A 19,004-nucleotide genomic window follows, 5' to 3' on the forward strand; every position below is an offset into this window, starting at 1 on the left:
ATGCAATTCTGCTACTGCACCTGTGTAGGTAGCAGAATCACACGTGGAGATAATTATTCTTTATTCTTATTATTTATTAGATTTGTATGCCGCCCCTCTCCGTACAGTACAGGTGCACACAGATATAGGTGCACACAGTTTTTTGCTTCCATGCAAGATTCTGCTACCTGCACAGGTGCAGTAGCAGAATTGCGCTGGACTCTGCTAGTATGCAGAGCTGCAGGGGAGAGCACACTGAAGCAAAAAAAAAAAAATGCATACGGAAGCAAAAAAAGTGCCGAAACCCAGGCATACCTGCGTCTCCGCACACAATTCTGCTACCTGCACAGGTGCAGTAGCAGAATTGTGCTGGACTCTGCCAGCACTCAGAGCCACAGGGGTGAGCACACGTCACCATTCCACCTTAGCAGCCGACCTCTGTTTTCACTGCTTTACTTATTTGTAAACAATACAAATGGGATAAAAGTAAATGAATAACAAATGAATAGATGTGTATGGCAGTGATTTTCAACCTTCTTTGAGCCATGGCACATTTTTTACATTTACAAAACCCTGGGGCACATTGAGGGGGGGGGAGTTTGGACAAAAAAAAATCTCTCTCTTCCTTCCTTTCGCTCTATTTCTCCCTCCCTCTTTTCTCTCCCTTCTTTTTTCTCTCCCTCCATCCCTCTTTCTTTCTTTCTCCCTTCCTTCCTATCTTTTTTGCTCTCTTTCTCCCTCCCTCCCTCTATGTCTTTCTCTCTCCCACCATTCCTCCCCCTCTCTCTTTCTTTCTCCTTCTTTCTCTCTCTCTTGCTTTCTTTCTCTCTCTTGTTCTCTTTCTCTCTCTTGCTTTCTTTCTCTCTCTCTTTCTTTCTCTCTCTCTCTTGTTTTCTTTCACTCTCTCTTGCTTTCTTTCTTTCTTTTTCTCTCTCTTTCTCTTGCTTTCTTTCTCTCTCTCCCTCTTGTTTTCTCTCTCTCTCTCTTTCTTTCTTTCTTTTTCTCTCTCTTGTTTTCTTTCTTGCTTTCTTTCTTTCTTTCTCTCTCTTTCTTTCTCTCTCTCTTGTTTTCTTTCTTGCTTTCTCTCTCTCTCTTTCTTTCTCTCTCTCTCTCTTTCTTTCTCTATCTTGTTTTCTGTCTCTCTCTGAGCTTCGCGGCACACCTGACCATGTCTCACGGCACACTAGTGTGCCACGGCACACTGGTTGAAAAACACTGGTGTATGGGACTGCTCTGAAGACATGTTTAACAAGAGGTCAGCTGCAATTCTAATATTTAGAATGCATAAACAGAAGGAAATCAGCGTATCTGAAAACAATAAGAAAACATGCATCTCCTCAGATATGGAGTACCAATTAATATTCTGACCCAGGAGAGGAAGAATTTTCCTAATGGACTTGCATGTTATGAAGTTTGATCTAGTGCAGAGTAACAGAACAACTGCACACTAAATAAAAAGATCGAGTTCAGGACACTGAAAACCGCCATACATTCTTTTCAGAAACTTTTCTGGGACAAGCATATTAAAGAATAGCTAAAACGTTTAACAGGAAAAATGCCATTAATGCTCACATCATGTACTTCAGTTTTCAAAAGGATTTAATAAATTATGATGATTCATTTATTTCATTGTATAAACTATAAATATATCATAGAGCCCTCATAATTTAAAATAATTTACAGGCTGAGGTAGGGGGTGGGGAGAAAGTGAGTACTGGAGCCATCGATGGTCAGTCAGAGGTTCTCAGTTTTCCTACTGATTACGCACACACAGGCAGTGTCAATCCGAATGAAGCGCCAGGATGCCCGGTTGTCTTCCATGGTTAATGCCTTGACAAATGTGTGCGTTGTGGTGCAATAAGAATTCCAATGCCTGGAATCGATGCCCCTGCACCCACTCGGTACCGGTTTTGGATTTCTGCACTTGGTCTCAAAAAAGTACTGCTTGTAGACATTGTTATTAAGATTGACATCCAGCACCACATTCACCGGTTTGCCTTTGACGTCCATTGCTGTGGTTTTGTTGGCAACCCAGACACCGATACTGTCACACACAGAATATTCCCCTCGGTTATGCACAGGGTGAACTTCCCGCTTGGCCCGGATATTCCTATTAAGAGAGTCCGCACTGTCCAGGAACTCCGCACTTTGCTCATCCCTTGACAATGGTGGGGGCTGAGTGCTGAACATAACACGAGGCGACTGGAACCGCCTCTTCTGAAAAAGCTTGGGATCCACAATGATGTTTGCTGCCGACCCAATTTCTTGATCCACTGGCTTCTTAGGAGCGGGATGGCGCCGATCTGTGTTACGAGATGTTTTCAGACTCTCCTGAGTTTTAGCACGGCTGGTGTCAGAAAGGTCAGATGTTGCAGGGGAGCCCAGAGGGGCATTATCTTCAGATTTTGGTGCTGCCCATATGCCAATCAGAAATGCTATAATCAGAGTGTAGCACAGCATGGACATTACGCTATGCACCTAGGAGAGATCAAAGCAAGAGTGTTACTGTGAGCGAAGAAAACATAGAAAAGCATCCACTCCAAGACGAGTGGAGAGATATGCTGATAAACTGCAGGGAAAATGTGCAGCTAAGACATTTCACCATCTTACGAGAGGCCCAGCCATGTGGATACCAGATGCTGCTTTTTCTTTCCCACTGCCACAGCAAGCCCGCTTAATAACGTGAGGATGCTAGGAAACAATACACTGCCCTGAGTCACTTTATCAGTCAGTAAAATGGGTATATAAATAAACAAAAAAAATAGAGTTACTATTAATTCCTGAAATACTAGAACAGTGATGGTGAACCTTTTTTGGCTTGGGTGCCAAAAGAGTATGTTATATGTCACACTTATAGTGCAATGCCCTCTCCTGCACTTTCCCCCAAGCATGTGTACAGGTCTCACTGAAGCATCAAGATTTCCAGTAGGCTCATTGGGCCGTTTTTCACCATCCTCAGGGTTCGGGAGTCTTTCCTGAAGCCTGGGGAGAGTGAAAATGGCTGAAAAGAAGGGTGAAAATCAGCTGACTAGCGCACACATGAATGCTAAAGCTGATGTAGGGCAACGACTCGCGTGCCCTCAGATATGGCTCTGCGTGCCACCTGTGGCACCTGTGCCATAGGTTCGCCACCACTGTACTAGAATATAATTTATATCAAGCAGTGTTCTAGGTTTATTAAAAGGGAGAAGAGAATCTCTAGCGCTGTGAGACCACATTTGGAATACTGTGTTCAGTTCTGGAGACCTAACCTACAAAAAGATATTGACAAAATTGAACAGGTCCAAAGACGGGCTACAAGAATGGTGGAAGGTCTTAAGCATAAAATGTATCAGGAAAGACTTAATGAACGCAATCTGTATAGTCTGGAGGACAGAAGGAAAAGGGGGGACATGATCGAAACATTTAAATATGTTAAAGGGTTAAATAAGGTTCAGAGGGAAGTGTTTTTAATAGGAAAGTGAACACAAGAACAAGGGGACACAATCTGAAGTTAGTTGGGGAAAGATCAAAAGCAATGTGAGAAAATATTATTTCACTGAAAGAGTAGTAGATCCTTGGAACAAACTTCCAGCAGACGTGGTTGGTCAATCCACAGTAACTGAATTTAAACATGCCTGGGATAAACATATATCCATTGTAAGATAAAATACAGGAAATAGTATAAGGGCAGACTAGATGGACCATGAGGTCCATCTAGTCTGCCGTCAGTCTTCTATGTTTCTATGTTTCTAATCTCTATGGACCAAGTTGGAAGTCCTATAATAAAAACCATGTAAAAAGGAAAAATATATTCTGTACTTGCATCTAGATTGCCATGAGCCACATATTCACAAAAAGAGGCAGAAAGGCCAGCACAGCACAAAGATATTGCTAAATTAGACACAGGTACCTGAATAGATTGCAGAAGAATAATTTCTTATAAGCGGCACTTACTTCAATTTCTTAAAAACGTCTCGATAATAAGTTATAAAATGCTACTTTTGCTACTGGAATAAAAGCTATCATGCAAGTCCTGACCTGATGTTAGTTATAAAATTGTCAGTTTCCCCAGAGAACTACAAGTACAATAAAATATGGGACAACCCAACACCCAGTTAAATCTGCTTAGATTCATTGACTTTAAGGGGTTTAAGAACATTTAATCTCATGTTGAATTGTGGCCAGAGTCTAATTTGAGTAAAAGTTCTGAACACAGATTTCCATTCTCTTGCACTGAGTAGACAAAAGCCTAAACCTCTTAGGGGAGAATGATTCAGACTTTGTTGTTTATCTTTAGTTCTGGCATCCATTCTGAAATCCTTCAAGGCAAAGGCCAGTCATTATTGTTGGGGCTCTCTGACAAACTATAGATCCTCTTGTTCCCTGCAGTTATACTTTGCTAAAGCCAATAATCTGTGTCAAAGTTCTTTTTTGTTAGAATTCCTTAGATAATTTATACTTTGAGGCATAGCCACAGATAAAAAAACCCTCCCAGAGACCAATAAGATCATACAGGATTGGCCTCCTCCAGGTCCCATCGACTAAGCAGTGCAAATTGGTGGGGCATCAGGGGCTCTATGGAACCACGGCTCTATGGAACCAACTCTCCTCCAATGTCTGTACTGCTCCCACCCTACTGGCCTTCCATAAGGCTGTGAAGACCTGGCTTTGCCGGCAGGCCTGGGGCCCATGAATTTGACATCTGTCATGGCCAAATTGTGTTGACTGGTATGCATGTGTGTTGATTGGACTGTTGAGTTGTGGGGGGTTTTTTAAACTGGAGTTTATAGTTTTAGATATTTATATTTGATTTTTAAAAATTGTATTTGCTTCTTTTTTACATTGTTATAAGTCACCCTGAGTCCTTTGGGATTGGGCAGCATAGAAATCAAATCAAATCAATCAATCAATCAATTTATACTTTTATTAGTAGATGTAATAGATAATCAATATTCTTAATCTTAGGATACACATTAATGAGTCAGAGTGGTTGCTATTGTTGCAGATTCTATGAAAAATATTTGCTAAAATCATAAGAAAGGAAATTTCCAAGAAATAATGTAACTAAATTTTGAGTATAGCACTTCAGCATGCAAAACTACAGCCAGTCAGAAGATATAATCAAGTTTGAATTTTATTTTGTAACTGCCATCCAGTAGTGGGCTCCTACAGGTATGGTCAGGTACGCAGTACCGGTAGCAAAATTTTGATTTTTCTTTCTTTTTTCCCCCTTCTGGGCTCTGAGTATGTTTTTCCTATCACAGTAAATGAGGTTGAATGTGTATAGTTTTAGAAGACCTGTGTGTGCGTGTGTGTACATACACTTTATATAGTAGATAATCAGGGTGGGCTATTGCCCGGATGGGGGGGGAATGCAGTGGGGTAGAAAAAATGGAGCTCCACCACAGAACACCCAATTTGCACTGAAAGATATTGAAACAAAATTTATTTATTGGATTTGTATGCCGCCCTTCTCTGTAGACTCGGGGCGGCTAACAACAGTGGTAAAAACAACATGCGACAATCCAATACTAAAACAGCTAAAAACCCTTATTTTAAAAACCAATCATACATACAAACATATCATATATAAATTGTAGAAGCCTAGGGGGAAAGAATATCTCAGTTCCCCCATGCCTGATGACAGAGGTGGGTTTTAAGGAGCTTACGAATGGCAAGAAGGGTGGGGGCTATTCTAATCTCTGGGGGGAGTTGGTTCCAGTGGGCCGGGGCTGCCACAGAGAAGGCTCTTCCCCTGGGTCCCGCCAAATGACATTGTTTAGTTGACAGGACCCGGAGAAGGCCCACTCTGTGGGACCTAATTGGTCGCTGGGATTCGTGTGGCAGAAGGTGATCCCAGAAATAATGCATAAGCCACGCCCACAGTGTGGCAGTAAAAACTTTGGTAGCCCATCACTGCTGCCGTCTAATATTTATTTTGATTTATGCAGCCCCCACATACTATATCCCTATCCATCCTCACCATTCTGACTACGCTACAAAAGCTGGAGACAAACAGAGCAAGGAAATTAGTTCTAAACCAAATATTTTACAACCAGGCTAGGGCTGCCAAAATTTTTACTGCCACACCGTGGCCGTGGCTTATTTTGTGGGCATGACTTGCTAGCCATGTGACCGGAGGATGGCTTAAAGATCACATGACTGGGTAGGAATGGCTTACATACCATGTGACTGGGTGGGAGTGGCTTGCCGGCCATGTGACCAAGGTCATGTGACCAGATGGGGGACAACTTGCAAGTCATGTGACTGATTACTGGGGGGGGGGGCAGAATAGTATAAGGTGCCTTTGCTGAGGTTGCCCTTCTATCCCTTTGCTTTTCTAAGCATACTGTTGAGAAAAATAATGCTCCATCCTTTGCTGCTGCCTGGATGTATTTAGTCCTCATTCATGAGTCTGTATGCCAAATGCTGCCCTCCTAGAAATTTAAAAAGTAATTCTGCACACATTCACAGATTCAAAAGCTGGGCTCCTCCATTAGCCGATGCCTCACCACACGTGCACAATAAAGAAATAAACCCTGATAAATTTGGAAAATCAATCCTTACCGGCGCAGCAGGTCCTCCTCATGCCCACCAAAGAATTTGTAAAGTAGTTTAAGAGACTGCAAAAAAGTAAGGAAGGCAACTCGCAAGCCGCAAGCTAGAAAAACAAACCCTTCCTCTTAAGGCCAGCACCGGTGTATAGAGAAGCAAGATGGGCGGGGAAGTGATTGGCGAGCCAGCTAATTAGGGACCTGCTGGCTCATCAATCACTCTCCCTGGATATGCGCAGATGTGCTTTTTAAAAATAAATAAATAAATAAATAAATAAATAAATAAATAAATAAATAAATAAATAAATAAATAAATAAATAAATAAATAAATAAATAAAATTTTTAAAAAGATTTCTGCCGGTGGAACTGCATTCCACCCCGTTCCACCTGCTGCCCACCCCTGGTTACAGCTCAGAGAGGCAGCAGAAGCTTTAATTTCTCAGATTCACTTGAAGCACTGGGGCCATGGCAGCAATTCAGAACATGTTGAATGAGTTTCTTGATGTCAACAGATATGCTAATGAAAAAAGTTTGTGCAACAAAATTTAAAGACAATATAGGCACACCCTGAAGTAGATCTACATCAGTTTTGTTTATAGAGAGTCATTTGAGATTCATTGCTCTGAATTAAGAAGGAAAAAGCGATTACGTATGTCAATAAACGCTATATGTATTTCTAACAGGGTGGAAGAAGGGGATGTCACGTTAACATAGCAACAGTTAAAGAAGATTTTTAAAGTATATTTTAAGACATTAAAAAGCTTAAATCAGAACTTTTCTTTAGGATTAGATTAGCAAGAAATTTAAAAATAATAATAAAAAGCCAGGCAATAATGCAAAACATAGTCATTTACCTTTATATTTTCAAGCAGGGTTAGGTTCTGTAAAATACTTACAATGTATGAGCTTTAAAGAGAAGGCTAGATAATTTGTTCAGAATCTGGAAAATACTTAGCTTCTCAGAAAGTTTAATTTTATAAATATTCACAAGGCCCATCTAGGGACAACCAAAAGCACAAGCTTTGCCAAAGAAGGTTTTTACAATAGCTGAAACAGTAGTGATTCTGCTGTGTTAACATGGGGAAAATACAGAGTGGCAGGTGCAAATATTAACTGGTTCCACCACCATTAAAATAATAATTAGCAAGTTATCTCTGCATATCAGTGACCCTGGTTGTTTTAAGTTATCTTGTTGTCTGCCACATTATGGCAGTTTGCATCAACCTCAAAAAAGTTCTTAATCCCTAAGAAAGATCTAAGATCTTTTATTTCATTCATTATGCTTATCATTATTTTTACATAGTATAACCCAAATCAGTTTCAGGATTAAAATACTACGGATATTAAAAATAATAATTAGTTTATTATTAATCAATTAATTAATTAATTGAACTTTTATGCCGCCCTTCTCCAAGGACCCGGGGCAGCTTACAACATATAATAAAACAATATGAAACATCTTAATCCAATTAATTAAATTTAAGATCTAAAAACCCCAAAACCATAAAAGTCATTTCATGCAATCAACATTCTCTCAACACAGTCATTGATTGGTGCCATAGTTTGGTAGTAATGCATTCGCCAATGCTAAAAATCCAAAAGAAAATATAAAAAGAAAAAGGAAGAAGAGAAAAAGAAACATTTTAAACAAACGGTTTCCAGTCTTCTTGTCTTCTTGCATTTTTATTGTGCCCTATTGTTCTAATTTCCTTCCTTCACCATCATTTCCTTCTTTACATAAGATATCCTTTTTAATATTCAAACCTGTAAATCACAAGTTCATTTTTCTCCTTTTAAAAAAAAAAGTCCATAGGGGTTTCCAGTCACTAATCAAGGTACAGTAATTGTTGATTGTTCTTTAATCAAACAGGTTAAATTTGTAATTGCTAATTCTTTCATCCTCTACAATCATTTCTCTCTTAAGATTTGAAGCACTAAACATTTACAATCTGGCTCTTAATTAATTAGCTGTCCATTAATCTCAGCAAGAAAAGTTGAGCTTTCATTGAATGTTGTTTTTAAAAACCCTTTGAATTACTCTATGTATTTTAACCCAACATTTCTGGATTTTTGTTTTTACCAGTCAAGCAGGCATGATAAAATGCTGTCCATATCTCCAACATAAATTTGGAAAATCTTCATACATTCTAGACAATTTTTTGGATTCTTATACCAATGGTACATCATTTTATGAAAATCTTCTTTTACCTCACAATATAAATTTTAATCTAATCACATATTTTCCCACTATTTCATCAGTATATTTTGTCTGAAGTTCTCAGCTCATTTTATCATATACTCTTTCACTTATTCTTCCATTTCAAAGTTTAATAAAATGTACAATTATATGTTCATCATTTGTATACAGTTCAACTTCAAATTTTGTCTCCTGCTGCTCAATTTTAAATATCCTTAAAAATATTTTTCTTAATTGCGGATATGAAATCCATAGAAAATTGAACCCTCCTGCAGCCAATTCCTCTTTTGATTTAATCTTATACTTTCCATGTTCCTGTTCTAACAGCTTTTGGTAAGCTATTTTTCTTTATGTATTGTTTTTTACTCTTAAAATCTTCTATTGCTAAAATCCATAAAGATATTTTTGACTATACGCTAGGATTATATCTGTTCCATATTGTCAATACGACACTTCTAATATACGTAATGACTATTGAAATCTACATTAAGCTTAACTTTATTGTACCATAGAAAACTAAGAACCTTAGATCATGTTCTTCTATGTCTAAAATCCTCTTACTCAACAGAAGAATTCACTCTTTCAATCAGAGTATGCTGGAGGCTGCAGCTATTAATCAAATTATTAAAATCATTTAATGATGTACATATCTATATGTTAATCAAATGGCTTTTGCACTAATTATAATTAAACAATATAAATAGAATCCACAGTATACAAACCTATCAATATAATTGAAATGTTATGATTAAGTATTTTGAGCAGCCAAAAAAAGACAAAAGACAAAAAAGGTTATTTTGTGTAGATAAATCTAGAGGAAATCATACTGTGTTTTTAAAAGAACCTTTAGCACTTTGTAACTCAAATAATGTGCTAAGCAAAGATTAAATACAAACAGATGAGAAACAAAACAGAACAAAACTTCTCATACTGCTAAAGGCAATGTACAAAAAACATAACATAGTCTTTTGCTAGTAGCATAGTCTCAAATAACTGAGTGGGATTTCGGGGGAATAACGCACTTCATAGCCTGCTGTAAAACTAATGGCTCTACAGTTCTGTAACAGCGATTTTAAAAAGAAAATAATTTGAATTTTAGGTAAATTCAGAATTCTTCAACAAATTATAACCTCATTTTGTTTGCTTTTTCAAAATTTTCAATGAATCCACAGGACCTTATTTAAAAAAAACAAGCAACATGTCAAGAATCAGTTTTTAAAATTAGTTATAAACTCCCAATAAGTTTTTTTAAAGCATAAAAAATCATGTGCATGCCTTCAAATTAAAGATAAGGTTAATTAAAGGAGGCAATATTGAAGAAATATTTGTGCCACAAGCAAAAAATATAAAATGTTTATAAAGCGTGCTACAGGACACTCTGGGGAAAATCTTTGATGGAATCTGCTATATAAAGGAATTAAACATTTTGAAAACATCCAAATAACAAATATTTTGTTACAATTTATTAAACTGGGTATGCATATCCCCTATTTCTCAAAAAGTTCAAGGTGGTGCATGGGATGGAGATAATGATTAAATTTAAGTCACCTGCTAAATCCCATATCAAGTGAGAACTTTAGCCAGAATCTTTCTGGTCTCATATCATCACTTTAATCAAAATTCTCCAAAAGTAAGAAGTTGGTGTTGGAAACAAGCAAACTTAAAATGCAGCAGTTTTGAAATATATAATCAAACTACACTCTCTTCTCTCACAAGAGAGAAAGTACCGTAGTTAGTCATAGCTGGCTATTTTAAACTTTGTGCTGTTTTTCAGCTAATCCCTCGATTACGTCAGGAATTAACAAAAAATGCCTAGCTTTGGTGAGCAATAGAGAAATTTGCCGGATTGCTCAGCTTTCTTCTTACCACTGATCTCAATTGATACCTCTGAAGCAGTCGAGGATATCCTCAGGTTCTCTTTTCATGTCTAAGACTGGAAGGGAGGAGGCAAGCCCTTTCTAAGGGGAGGAAAAATAAGTACCTCCTCTGTCAAAAAACTGTGGGAAGGAACAGAGATTTGCTAAGTATGGAGTATCTATTAGGTGCTGCGAAATAGCCTCTCATCTCCACGAGCAAAAGGAGAAGGATCAACACATGCCCTATAGATGACAATGTTACATTGGTCAGTCTCTACAACCTGTTTTCAAGAAGTAGCCTGCATCATTCAGTCCCACACATATTTAAGTAATTTAAAGTTATGAACATAAAGATATTTCTGTAGGACACGAAACCACACACACACATACCTACAGTTCAAAAAGGAACCAAACATTTGTGTCCACTGAGTACTCATTAATGTCAAAAAATGTCCTAAAATAAATACAGATTGGATGAATTGGATGTTCTCCTTAGACAAGAATTAAGTAAAAAGACAGTAAGTAGAGAGGAAGAGGATCCTTTTGGGCTCCTTCTGTCTTGTGCCTTTTTAAGTTCACTTTGGGAATCACCTTATTATTATAGTCTATGGCTAACATGGCAATTAGCTGTAGGCCTGGAGTTGGCACCAGTGCACCAAATAGTTTCTGAACTTAGATGCTCAAGGCATAGTTCCCTCTAAGCTGAGCAGTGAGCAGTCGCTCACTTAAAAATCATCATCAACTCAGAGTTTTCCAAACCTGCCCAGAAGCCGAGAGGGAAAGAGTGAGAGGGAAGGAGAGAGAGAGGAAGAGAGGAAGAGAGAGAAACAGATAGAAAAAAGAGAGGAAGGAAAAGAGAAAGAAAAAGAATGGGAGTAAGGGAGAGAGAAAGAAAATCAAAATCTAGTTTGAAACTAGCTCAACTATTTAAGTGGCATTTTGATATTGATAGAGTTGCCCTATTATGAGCTCACTGTTATAGACACACAGTACAGTATTTTATTTTGAAATTCTCTGAGGCAAAACAGGGTGGGTTTTTAATTTGTTTGTTTGTTTGTTTGTTTGTTTGTTTGTTTGTTTGTTTATTTATTTATTTATTTATTTATTTATTTATTTATTTATTTATTTATTTATTTATTTATTATTTCTGTGCCGCCCAGTCCCAAAGGGACTGCCGCTCAGACACTATACTTTTCCGCCCCCCCCCCCCAAAAAAAAATTTAGAGGGAACACTGGCTCAAGGTATTTTCCACTATCTTCTGGGCCCTCTAACAACAATATTATTGAAAACCGAACTGCAAATCTTTTGCAGCAGAAGGGAACCTTATTAGCTGATTCATTTTTCCATGATCCTTTCCCCTCTTTTAATTCCTTATACGTATTTCACTTTTCTATCTATCCCATATCTTCTTATTTTCCATCATTGGGTTCCCCCCCCCCCTTCTCCCTCTATTTTCCCATAAGATTCTTTGTGCCCGTTTCATCTAGTTGGACTTCTTGAGTCCACTGAAATAGGCTTTCCTTATCAATCCTCATAGTTTTTTTCAATCTCAGCAATAGGGATGCTCTTGCTGAAGTGAAAGCCTCACCTCACAAGCCAGTGTGCAGGTCCAATTCGTCATGTTATTTAATCTAGTACCCTGCTCCATTAGGACAGGACAATAGCTTCTAGTGGAGTTCATTCCCTCGAAATGATGTTTCTTTAAATTGTAGATAGAGCAGAATATTTTTGAATAAAGTCTCCAAAGCTGAGACAATGAATCATATTGTGTTTACAATATTATTATCTCAAATATGGTCCACTTCATAAATAACTGATGTTTATGCACTGGTGTATTGTTTTTCCTTCTTTGCCACGGCTTGGAATCCTGCACTGGAAATATATGGGTGCTCAGGGTCAGGTTATTGATCAGGGAGCATCAGAGTTTGCTTCATTATCAAACTCTTTATTACAGTCAGATATGAAAATGATATTGGCTTGAGTTTATTATGCAGCCAAATAAGTTGCTTGCAGTGGATGCTGTGCTGAAGTAACAATATTGACTTTAACAATACTTATATTGTTATATCAATGAAATTATCTTTGAAATAGTTCAAGAATTTAAGACAAGAGCTTCCAAAGTTTAAAGGGATAACTCCTGAATGCTCTATTTTAAGAGTCCATATAATGAACATGTAGACCAGTGATGGCGAACCTATGGAACGGATGCCACAGGCGGCATGTAGAGCCATATCTACTGACACAGGAGTCGTTGGCCTAGCTCAGCTCCAACATGCATGTGTGTGCTGGTCAGCTGATCTTTGGCTTGCACAGAGGCTCCAGGGGATGGGGGAGCAGGTTTCTACCCTCCCTTGGGTCCAGGGAAACCTTTGGAGCCTGAAGAGGGCAAGACACGAGCCTACTGGGCCCACCAGAGTTGGAAAACAGGCCGTTTCCAGCTTCCAGGGGTTCCAGGGGGCAGGGAAAGCTGTTTTTGCCCTCCTTAGGGATTGAATTATGGGTATGGGCACTCACGCATGTGTAATAGTGTGTGCACATGCTATTTTGGCACTTGAGGAAAAAAAAGGTGATGTAGATAATTCCCTTCCCTGTGAAAGTTTCAAGTTTCAAGTTTCAAGTTTTATTGGATTTATATGCCGCCCCTCTCCGAAAACTCAGGGCGTCTAACAACAATCATGAACAATATACAGATGCGGATATGCATTTTCTTATGTCCTATTTTAATCACTGGGAAAAAAAATCCCAATCATCAGAAAATCAAACTAATCATCTGATCTATTTTCTTGTCTGTAAGCTTCTAGTAACAATATTTATTTTCTTTAGATTTAGGTTCCTGAAATTAGGAATTTGTACCATTTGAACATATTTAAACACACAGTTTGATGATGGTTCATATTTTAACACCCCAACAAACACCACCAAATGCTCCAAAATGTTTCTAAATCTCTTAATTCCCATTCTCTACTTAACACTAGCTTCAGAAAACGAAGACTGCATGTTTTGTTCTTTCTTTGGTTTGATCTCTGCATTAACACATTCCATAACTGGGAGGAGGGAGGGAGGGAAGCTAAGCCATGATTCCCAAATGTCTTGGTCTGTTCCAGAAGAGTTCAATTATTGAGAACAATCTCCATAACAAAAGATATCTGGCCATTTTGCATGGGCCTTTGAAAGGATTCCAACAGTCCTACTAGTTCTATTGAACCCTGTTCAAATGTAAATTTTATCATCAGGAATTATAGAGTTGGAAGAGATCCCGAAAGGATTCCTAGCCAATCCCAATCCCTTAACAATATATTTCATTATACTGTAATCTATGTTCTGGAGTACAGCCTTTATTATTCTTTTTTTTTTTGGTTCAACACATGTGCCAAAATTCAAGTGTTCTCATCTTCCCACAAAATGCAAAATATACTGGATTACATTTGTGCAGGACTATCCTATTAAAACAACATTTTTGCCACAAAACCTACTACTTTAAGCATTGTTAAACACAAAGCTACTAGCATCGGCACATGCCAAAAACAATTGAATAGGACTTTCAATGTCTGCAATCCTAAGAAAACAGAAGTTTCTATTTCAACCCACTATTTGTTTTAACAAGGAAAAAAATTCCCAATTCAGCAGTATATTTAATATTCTTTTTTTGGTATATTTTCTAGATACTGTAACAATGTACTGTAACAATGATATATCCAATAAATAAAGTTCTATCAAGCAAATGAAGTTAAGAACTGTTTCTGTGAGTATTTCAGCATTTTTATTATATTATTATCCTGAAATGAAAACTTTATTTGCCAGTTGTCAATCCAAATCTACATTCTTTTTGCTTTTCCTATTTTAACAATATGAAACCCATTCATTTTAATCATTTCTAATACTAAGTAGTGAAATATATGCGCCTTCTCAGGTAGGATACTATTGATGCCCAAACAATGCCATTTTCTCAGTAGAATGGAGGTGGAAGGGAAGAGCCAGCGCTGAGCTACAAGCAGTAACGCTAACTTGCACTCACCGCCGCGGTTCGTAAGTTCTTGCAGGGCCAGTGCGATTTTGCTGCTGGTGCGCCTGTGTTTTGGCATGTGCGGAAGCAAAAAACCCTCACCAAAACACGGGCACACCTGCGGCTCTGTGCGCGATTTTGCTGCCTCCATAGGTGCAGCAGCAAAATCGCGCTGGCCCTGCAAGAACTTACGAGCCATGGCGGCGAGTGCAATTTAGTGTTCTGGCTCATAGCCCACCACTGGGAAGAGCTCTCTATTCAAGAACAATACAATTAAAAATAAAACTCACATTATAAATTATGACCAATGATTATTGCACTGCACAAACACCTAATATGAATATCCAAAAGAATATAAACATTTAACCCTTCTAATATCCATATGAACATTTTAGAAACTTTAAATATAACTTATAATAGTATACATTGTAAACATTATAATAGAGTACCTATTCCCATTCCTGGGAAAAGTAGAAAACCTTTTTAAAATTATGAGGGGACCCAGTGTCTTTGTGACTGATAAGGCTTAAAATACATTCATCATTATTGGTTGCTGTGTCTGCATAGCAATAAGCCGGCTGTCAGATTCGAGCTCGCGTATCCCTCTCCAGGGTCCTGATTGGCCGCATAGGCATAGTTACTGTTAAAGCGGGAACCCTCCTTTGTATGTGATTGGTAGTTGCCTCAGAAGGCGTCCTGTATATAAGTCTGTGTTCTCTTGTGTAATTTCTTAAGCCTGTACCTGCCCTGTTGGCATGTCTGATTAAACTCACATGTTCTGGTAAAAGGCCTCAGTTATTTTACTGGCGACGAGATTTCAGCCCTGCATTTCCATCCAGCATCTGTATCTGCAGTAAGTGACAATGTCTGTACAGCTTACTTTTCCCCCTTTCAACCCACAAGGGGAGACCTGGGATTCCTACGTTGCCCGCTTCGACTGCTTTCTAATTTCAAATGGGTATACCGAGATTTCTGGGGACCGCAAAAGATCTTATTTTCTCGGTTTCTGCGGCCCCGAGATGTTCGAGACTGCCAGAGCTTTATTCGCTCCCGTCTCTATCCATGATGTGCCTTGGGAGACTTTCCTATCAACTCTCCAAGACCACTATGCCCCTGCCCCGTCACGGTGTGCCCGGCGCTACGTTTTTTATCAGAGAAACCAGGCAGAGGGCGAATCCATTAATGAGTTTGTGGCCGCTCTCCGCCGGGCTGCATTATATTGCGAGTTTACAGACTTAAATGATTACTTGCTGGACAGGCTAGTGTTCGGAGTCCGGGATGGCCGCCTTAAACGCCGTTTGCTGGCCACCCGGGATTTGACCTTTCAGACAGCTTTAGCTGAAGCTCGTGCTTTTGAGCTTTCCACGCTATCCCTGGCAGCCATGGACAGCTCGGTGAATGCCACAGCTAAAGTGCCAGCGGTGCCAGAGAACCCGAAAGCCGCTACAGAAAAGGAGGGCGGCAGCGAAGTTGAGGAGGAGGAGGTATGCCGGCTGGGTGCTTCCAGGGGTCGTGAGCCTCCTGCCAGCCGCCCCCGGGCCCCTCTGTCCCCTTGCAGGGGTTGCGGGGGTAACCACTATAGGTCAAATTGCTCGTTTAGAGAAGCGGCTTGCCGGCGTTGCGGGGCCAGGGGCCACATTGCAAGAGTCTGCCGTTCCCGGAGGTCCCCTCCAGCCGCCCCTAGAGAGCAGAGGGAGTTCCAAGGTTCCAATCCCCGTTGGCAGAGGAGATTTTCTTCCACTAAGAGGGATGACTGCAATGCCATCTTTAGCTGCCCGCGCCCAGCTTCTACGTTCGTGAGGAAAACCTCAGGCTCTTCAGACAAGATCTCCGTGACAGTTCGTTTGGGAGGCGTGAATTGCTCCATGCAAGTGGACACGGGCTCCGCGCATTCATTGGTTTCCTGGGCCACCATCAAGAAATGCATGCCCGGATTGAGCAGGAGTCGGTTGCAGCCATGTACTGTGACTCTGCGGGACTACCAAGGGGCGCCCATTCCGGTGTTGGGGGAAGGGAGATTCCCTGTCATGTTCAAATCTTTCATGGGCAGGTTGCCTCTGATGGTGGTGGACGGGCCATTCTCCAGCCTCCTGGGTTTAGACTGGTTTAAGGCTTTGGGCTTTTCTGTTGCGGGGGTGAACGCTGTGAGGGGGGAATCAGTATTTCAAGGGCTTACTAAGGAATTCCCCTCCGTTTTCGATGACAAGCTGGGTTGCTACACGGGAACCCCGATTACTTTTAGCCTTGATCCCAAAGTGCCAGCTATAAGGCTGAAGCCCCGCAGGGTGCCCATTCCCCTCCGGCCAAAAGTTGATGCCGAATTGGACCGTCTGATTGCACAAGGGGTGTTGGAGCCGGTTGACCAGGCTGTCTGGGAGACCCCACTGGTCATCGCTTTCAAAGGGGATGGGGGATTGAGACTGTGCGGGGATTATAAGTGCACTGTAAATAAGGCCCTGGCTCACCACTCATACCCGCTTCCAGTGGTGCAGCAGTTACTTCACACTCTGGGTAATGGTAAGATCTTTGCCAAGCTTGATTTATCCCAGGCTTACCAACAGCTCCCCGTAGACCCCTTGACAGCAGAAGCCCAGGCGATCATAACGCATAGGGGGGTGTTCAGGTGCCACAGGCTGCAATTCGGGGTCTCTATTGCACCGGGGTTGTTCCAGGGGTTGATGGAACGGTTGCTGTATGGGCTGGAAGGCACGGTGCCCTACTTTGACGACGTGCTGGTCTCGGGGAGTTCCGAGGACGAACTTCTTCGCAGGGTTAAGCAGGTATTGCTCAAATTCCAAGAAGCGGGACTGAAGCTCAAATCAAAAAAATGTGTCTTTGGGGTTCCAGAGGTTGATTTCCTGGGATTCAGGGTGGATGGTAAGGGAATCCATCCCACCCCTGAAAAGACTAGGGCCATTTGGGATGCCCCCAGACCCCAGTCGAAGGAGGAGCTGCAGGCTTTCCTGGGTCTCTTGAATTTTTATGCGGTGTTTATCCCGCACAAGGCTTCGGTGGCAGAGCCGTTGCATAGGCTTCTGGACAAGCGGTCAGTTTGGCACTGGGGGGAGCGGGAGGAAGCTTCTTTCAGAGGGGTCAAAGGGATACTCACCTCAAATAGTGTCCTGGCTCAGTATTCCCCTAGTCTGCCATTAGTTCTCACCTGTGACGCTTCCAGGTACGGAGTGGGTGCTGTCCTCAGCCACAGATTGCCAAACGGCTCGGAAGCCCCTTTGGCGTTTTTTTCCCGGACTTTGGCCGCAGCAGAAAGAAACTATGGCCAAATAGATAAGGAGGCATTGGCCCTAGTGGCGGGAGTTCGCCGTTTCCACGAGTATTTGTATGGCAGAAGGTTCGAGTTAGTGACGGACCACCAGCCCTTACTAGGGTTACTCTCAGGTAACCGCCAGAGCCCAGCTGTCTTGTCTCCACGTATGACACGCTGGATTGTCTTCATGGCCAATTACACTTACACGTTAATGTACAAACCGGGTCGTCACATTGCACATGCAGACGCACTCAGCAGGTGCCCAGTACATGAAGAAGTAACAGACCCTGCACCGGCCAGCTCCGTTTTTGCTTTGACAGACGGGCCAGTTGTACTGGCTGCCCCCGAGGTATCTAGGGAGACAGGAAAAGACCGCATTCTGGCCCAGGTAAGGCAATGGGTTTTGAGGGGGTGGCCACACTCTTCCCCAGCTGACCAGTTCATTCCGTTTTTCCGCTGTCGCACGGAGTTCTCCGTAGAGAAAGGAGTTCTATTAAGGGGGGGCAGAGTGGTTATACCTGGCAAGCTGAGGAACCAGGTGTTGTCCCTGCTGCACAAGGGGCACCCTGGAATAGTTAGAATGAAGGGTCTGGCCAGGGATTACGTGTGGTGGCCAGCATTAGATAAGGAAGTGGAGCAATGTGTGGCTAACTGTGCTGTATGCCAGGAGAGCAGGTCTTTACCCCCACGAGCGGAACCTTTAACATGGGAACCACCAGCTAGCCCCTGGACACGTTTGCACATAGATTTGGCCGGTCCCTTCATGGGGCAAACATTTTTAATCACCGTGGATGCATACTCCAAGTGGGTAGAGGTGGCCCAGATGCAGTCCACTCAGTCACAGGCCATCATAGAATCCTTAATGACCCTATTTGCCACGCATGGGTTCCCGGATCTACTGGTCTCGGATAACGGCCCGCAGTTCACATCAGTCCTCTTTGAATCCTTTTTGGCCACAGCTGGCATTAGACATGCCTTGACCTCGCCTTGGCATCCGGCCAGTAATGGCCAGGCGGAACGGGCAGTTAGATCAATTAAAGAGTCCCTCAAACGGCTGCCCCAGAACTCTTGGAAGGCTAGATTGGCTGATGTGCTCATGGCTCAACATACCACCCCATGTGTAACCACGGGGAAGACACCAGCAGAGCTTTTAATGGGTCGCAAAT

At 41.3% G+C, this 19,004-nt stretch overlaps 1 protein-coding gene across 1 annotated transcript in view; it reads right to left on the minus strand.

Moving 5' to 3' along the window:
* Positions 1 to 1,619: 1,619 nt before the first annotated feature.
* NGF (nerve growth factor) overlaps positions 1,620 to 19,004 on the minus strand; it is a 75,248-nt gene continuing 57,863 nt past the window's right edge. The window contains exon 2 of the mRNA XM_070748934.1: positions 1,620 to 2,457. Coding sequence (XP_070605035.1) covers positions 1,714 to 2,445 — 732 coding nt within the window. The 5' untranslated portion in view covers positions 2,446 to 2,457 and the 3' untranslated portion in view covers positions 1,620 to 1,713. The remainder of the gene's footprint in view (positions 2,458 to 19,004) is intronic.

This window comes from Erythrolamprus reginae, chromosome 3, assembly GCF_031021105.1.
Source record: "Erythrolamprus reginae isolate rEryReg1 chromosome 3, rEryReg1.hap1, whole genome shotgun sequence".
NCBI classification, from domain to species: domain Eukaryota; kingdom Metazoa; phylum Chordata; class Lepidosauria; order Squamata; family Dipsadidae; genus Erythrolamprus; species Erythrolamprus reginae.